This window comes from Paroedura picta, chromosome 4 (genome assembly GCF_049243985.1).
Source record: "Paroedura picta isolate Pp20150507F chromosome 4, Ppicta_v3.0, whole genome shotgun sequence".
NCBI classification, from domain to species: domain Eukaryota; kingdom Metazoa; phylum Chordata; class Lepidosauria; order Squamata; family Gekkonidae; genus Paroedura; species Paroedura picta.
This window is the reverse complement of record NC_135372.1, coordinates 26,173,172-26,179,171: the sequence shown is the minus strand read 5'-3', so window position 1 is coordinate 26,179,171 and position 6,000 is coordinate 26,173,172. Positions and strand designations below refer to the sequence as shown.

The following is a 6,000-nucleotide window of genomic DNA, read 5'->3' as shown; positions in this document are numbered from 1 at the left end:
GATCCAGAGCTCTGGGTCATCTTTCAAGGCTTCCCTTCCCATTTCAGGAAGCAGAATTATAGGTCTGTACAAGCCAGCAGAGGAGCTGCACTCTGAACATCCTGCTGGAGGAACTGGAGGGGTCAGCCTCACTGCAGTGAGAGGAGGTGTGGCCTGGCCAGCCACGCAGGGGAAAGCGGTGGTGAATTGCCATTTCCCATTACCTTGACGGCCCAAGGCTAGCCTGATCTCATGAGACCTCGGAAGCTAAGCAGGGTCAGCCCCGGTTAGTGCTTGGAGGGGAGACCACTGAGCGAGTCCGGGGTTGCTGCGGAGAGGGAGACGACGGCAAGCTGCCTCTGAATTAGGGTTGTGTGCTTCAGCCACCAAAGTGGCCATTCCAGCCGTGGCGCTGGCTGCTTTGGGGTGGAATGGCCCCTTTGGCGGCTGAAGTGCACAGCCCTACTCTGAATGCCCTTTGCCTCAAAAACCCTGCAGGGTTGCCATGTGCCAGCTGCAACTTAACAGCAGGCTTCAGCACCTCCACCACTGACGTCACATATGCGCTGACTCCGCATTCACAGCGGCAAACGCATTGACCAACCACACTGTGTCACTGACTGGAGTAAAAGGAATCGCTTGAACGCTGTTTGCGATAGGCGGCAAGGTGTTTTTGGGGCGGCAAGGAGGGGTATATAAAAGCTCCTTCATAGTCAATCAGATTTGAAATTTTATTGGATCATCTTGACACAAAATTTGTTACAGCAGCTTCCTGGTGTGTGTGTGTTGTATTTCCTTCTCTCTCTCTCTCTCTCTTAGGGGAATGTTGACAGCAAATAAGGATTTGTTTTCCTTTTTAAATATAACACTTCATACAAGTTCTCCCGGGGGGCGGGGGGGGGGGAGAGTAGGTATCTAGAATCAACGCACAGGGTTCTGAAAGAGCACAGTTCTGAAAGACTCAACATGCTAAAATGACAGTTTTCATCCAGGAATGAATATATATATATTTATAGAATGTATATATATATATATATATATATATATATTTAAAATCCACTAATCCCAGGAGGAATTAATCTTTTGGGGAACCGTTTTCGAAGAAGCACAAGCTGCCTCCTTCCCTGAAATGCAACTGATTGACCCGTAAGGCTGATCAAACACACCGAAAAGCTGCAGCCTACTGCAGCAAGGGGGAAGAGACCCAGAGTCTTATGATATATCAAATTCCATCGGGGTGTGGAAAACAGAACTGATCCCAGCAGACACGTCACAGTTGACTTCTTTCTTTTTAAGGGGGGGAAAAATTACCCCAAACTGCAGAGAAGTGTATTGAGGCACCAGGGTGTCTTGAAGAGAAAGCACAAACCAAGTCAGATGATAACATCGACATTTCTTCCTTCCGGACCTGTCCCTTTTCACCCCCCTCCTCCCATCTGTCTAGGATCCTAATTGGAGCGGGGGGGGGGGGGGGCGCCCTGCTCAATACTGACTCTTAGCAACAGGTGCATTTTTAACCGTTTAAATGCTGACACACTGGAGAGTTTTACTTCATTCAGAGCAGCTCTCTACCCAGGCTTTCAAATAAATAAGTGAAGTCCCAACTTTGGAGGACAAAAAAACAAAAAAAGTTGGCAGAAGGAAGGGGCGTGGAGAGAGAGAGAGAATAAAGTTTCTAGCCAAAGGCAGAGTGTTCAAGTTGTCCCCAAGTTGTCCACCGGGTGGTCTCCTACACCGGACCATCATTTTCAACCCTCTTGGGTTTGGAACATGGAGGCACAGCAGCAGTGACACACAGAAGACGGGACCAGCACGAATTCACCCTTCTCGAGGGCCGCCTTGGGGTTTTGGAAACGTGGGACCAGGAGGACGCGTCGCTAAGGAGGAGGTGACTCATTGCCTGTTAGGGGTCAATCTCATGTAGCAAGCCAGGGGGGAGCAACAGAAGAAAGGTAGAAACAGAACGCCAAATGAAAAACAGAAGCCTTTGGATCTCCAGTTCTCGTTTGCTACATTCTAAAAAAAAAAAAATTTGTTTCGAGGAATGTGATTATTTCAAGGGGACATCACAAAGCGCACCAGAGGAAGCCCGCTACGGAGCGGAAGAGTCTGGTCCATCCCGGGACGCACGGTTACGGATGCTTTCCCATCTGGTTGCCATGGAAATGAACGGCAGTCCGTTCCTCGGATTATCTTCCTTCCCGGGGACTGAATAGTCAGACGGGCCCTCACCACAGAACAAGGCGAGTGAGGCTGCAGGCCAGGCGTGGCCCCACCCAGGCCAGGGAAGCAGATCTCACGAATCACCTAGAAGAGGACTAACACCACAAGTGGTCTAAAAGTCTGGAATAAGGGGGAAACGGAGCGGGGAGGGGGGAGTACAGTTGTAGGATGTGTAAACGGCAACAAAACAAAGCAACAAAAAAGACCCCAGAACTCAACCCAGGGTGGAGTGGAAACGAAACACTCGCACGTCCCGGGCAATGTACATGCGCACAAAAGGAGAGATGAGGAGGGAGAAACCGAACGCTCGGCTGGGGTCAGTCCATGAGCTGATCTCGTTGCAGGGGGGGGGAGGGGGTTGCACTAGTTTCCCCCCGAGAGGACTCAGCATTTTGAAAGGGTCTCCTTGAGTTCAGATAGCAGGTTGCTCAGCAGGGTAGATTCGTCGCATTTCCCATCGACGGATACAGAATTCTCTCCCTTAAACAGAATCAGATAATTAGCAAATTCAGCAAAGGGGATGGCTGTGGAACGTTCTCCAATACTAAGATTTTGTTTTGCACGTTTCACCCCAATAAACGGAGGTCACGAACCAGTATGATTCTAGGGAAGCGCCTCGGTTTCGAAGTTACAGCTAAGGTTTTTTGTAGGTGCTTTCTCCCAGGGATTGCATAAGGCAGTACATGTATGCTTTACGGATTTTCAAACGGGGGATGGGAGAGGGCGAGATCAGGCCGCAAAAACATATAATCCCATTTTAAACTAAACGAGACAAATTGTGATTGCCTCTGATTGGCTGTACAGTATAAATCAAAACCCAAACTATAGTAATTATAATTATTTACGTCTCCTCTCCGAAAGCACAACTGTTACTATAACCATCAGTCTGGGATGAAATTAATGAATAAGGCAAGCAGTGAGATTCCCTCCCCTGCCCCCTGATGAAATATTATAAAAACAGACAAAAGGACAACAATAATTGTCTTTAAGAAAATTCTACCCTTATTTGGACAGGTTGACCTTCCCTCTCCCAAAGTGGCCAATGACGGGCTGGGGGCAGGTGGGGAGGGGTGTTTACTCATCCAGTTAAACCTTTTCTGGTCAAGACTGCTCTCACTTTCAGGGGTGTGGCAGGCAGGGAGGTGTGACCAGCTGACATCACTTCCTGGTACCTCAACGCCTGAAAAAAATTCCCAGCAGTACCTCCACTGCCAAAAGGTTGATAAAAGTAGGTTTTAGTGCCTACGGTTCGTTTCCCTTAAATTTAAGCTATGCAAACTGTCTTTAAACCTTTACAAGTATTATTCCTAGCCAAATTATTTGCCAAGTAAGGACTAGAATTGTCTGTTTAAATTTAAATGCTTTCCCAGCTGGGTACCATGGAAATGAACTGAGTCCATCCCCGATTATTTTCCTTCCCAGGGACTGCAAGGGGGATTCAACCAGACGGGTCCCCACCACAGAAGAAGGCAACCGAGGCTATGGGTGATGCTTTGAATGACTGGAATGCCCAGGCCAGGGGAGTAGATCTCACCAATCATCTAGAAGAGGACTAACACCACAAATGGTCTAAGAGTCTGGAATAATAGCATCTCCCCGAATGAGGAATGGTGACGCCAGCACCCCAAAGCCCTGAACAAGTGATTCCTGGTCACATTCGCTCCCTTCCCCAGGCTCACCTTTTTCACTAGCAGGCAAACATGATGGCCCTGGATTGAACGGCTGTACATGGAGGCGCAGGCTTCAACTCGCTCCACAACTGAAAGAAGAAAACGTGCAGGGGTGTGTGTGGAGGAGGGACTGTTACAGTAGATTTCTCCCCTTGCACTTTTGATAACATTTTTCTGTTAAGAGGCACTGCCCTTTCCAACTGCCCAAACTGGGTTATATCACTATAGATCTTCTACGGTGCTATTCCAATATGACTCACGTCCATGGGGCCTGGGAGAGCTGAGAGCTGTCCTCCTTCTCCTAAAAAGCACTGCTGAGGACCTCAGAGGGAAGACAGGAAATTGCTTTGCACCTGGGTCCAGCTGAAAAATCTGCCCCTAGCCCACCCCTACTCTGCCCAGAATGTCTAGAACAGAACTCTCATGTCAGCTGTGGGTAGGTTTGCCAAACCCTAGGGGGTGCCTGGAGTTCTCTTAGAATTATAATAGACACCCCCCACACACACACACACACAAACACCCCCAGATAACAAGGACCAGTTCCCCTGGAGTTGCAGAGGACAGACTCTTCGGCAGGGATTCCCAACCAAGGTTCTGGGGAACCCTGGGGGTTATGTGGCCTTTCCTAAAAGTTAGGAAGTTAGGATCACCTTGGATTCCCTGGGGGAGGAAAGAATGACAATAGAACCAACGCGACTTGGGTATGAGTAAATGGAAACAAGGGGATTCTCCAGTCTTTGATTTGGGGAACTGATATACTGATTTCATATGCCCAAGCTTCAGTGATCGCCGAGGTGGCCAAACCACACCGAAGCGCACAACCCTAGACAAAATTTTTAACTACTTTCTCCACACCATACAGGGTTTTATGGCCATCTCAAGATGATCTGCTCCTATTGGCTGTAGACATTTCCCCCCCCCCCCCCTAAACCAGAAAGCTGCAAATTGTCAACGTTTCCTCCCAGGGGAGATGCGCAGACTGGGACAGTGTGTCATTCAAAGACGCAGCAGGCAGCCTCCTCTGTGAGTCCAAATCCTCCAGCAACAGAAAGCTTGACATCTCATGGGCAATCCTTACACAGCTCAGGGATTGCCAGATGTGGGGACAGGGTTTCACCGTACTACCAGGAGGAGGGATCGGGATTGCCACTTGAAGCAGACGTGGCACGACTGAGAAAGGCAATGCGCTGGATAGGAGCCCTCTGCAGCAGAGGGCGTAATCATCAGAGCTGTGCCAAGGGAAACGAGACGTTGGCCGGTCAGCATATGCGAACGACTGTGTTCAGCCAAACTTTGTTACCACGCAGAGGGAATAAGGAGCTACGCAGGGCTGCTGAAGTTCCACAGCTGAATAACTGGGAACCTGCTCATCACTGGGGAGAGGAAGGGCTCTGCGCCCACCAGTGGGAACTCACCTGAGAAGTGATGGTAGAAACATATTTTTGCCAGTACGTGGTGGAACGGGGCAGTGATGCCGTCCACTTTAATTGAGCTGCCGTGCAAATCCCCGGACTCCAGCAACTTGGCAAAAGCATCGCTGCACAACAGACAGGAGAGGGGGTGGATGAGAAGGGGGCAGGGACCAGCCTGGCTCCTCCCTTACAACCAACAGGCAATGGCCCCGCCACTTAAAAGGATCCTTGACAACCAATCCCGGGAAAGGCCTCTCTTTGCTTGGGGAACCGCTTCCAGCCCCGGCGGACATGACTGGGACAGACTCTGTGTAAGGGAGCTTCAAGGGCATGCCCTGCATGGTTGGCATGCTCTTCTCAAATCTTCTGGGGCTGGCAAGGAAGACAGGCCTAACCAGATCAGGAACCACAGCCGGGTATCCAAGGAAAAGGCCTGCTGCTTCCAGGAATGTCTCATTGTTTGTCTAGCCCAGGAGTAGTCAAACTGCGGCCCTCCAGATGTCCATGGACTACAATTCCCATGAGCCATGCCATCAAATGCTGGCAGGGGCTCATGGGAATTGTAGTCCATGGACATCTGGAGGGCCGCAGTTTGACTACCCCTGGGCTATCCCATCCCAGAAACAGAGTCCTGGCTGCATGATTCCCCGTCTATGAAGAGGAGAGCAAGACTGCTGTCTAGGCCACCGGCAGCCACTCATATCCCATCTCCTGAG

The 6,000-nt window shown here is 50.0% G+C and overlaps 1 protein-coding gene across 3 annotated transcripts in view; it reads right to left on the bottom strand.

Moving 5' to 3' along the window:
* Positions 1-696: 696 nt before the first annotated feature.
* Positions 697-6,000, bottom strand: part of AP3D1 (adaptor related protein complex 3 subunit delta 1) — a 70,135-nt gene continuing 64,831 nt past the window's right edge. For all 3 annotated transcript variants that reach the window (XM_077332011.1, XM_077332012.1, XM_077332013.1), the window contains 3 exons: positions 5,288-5,409; positions 3,882-3,961; positions 697-2,682 (listed from right to left, as the gene is read on the bottom strand). In XM_077332011.1, the coding sequence (XP_077188126.1) occupies positions 2,587-2,682; positions 3,882-3,961; positions 5,288-5,409 (298 nt within the window). In that variant the 3' untranslated portion in view covers positions 697-2,586. The remainder of the gene's footprint in view (positions 2,683-3,881; positions 3,962-5,287; positions 5,410-6,000) is intronic.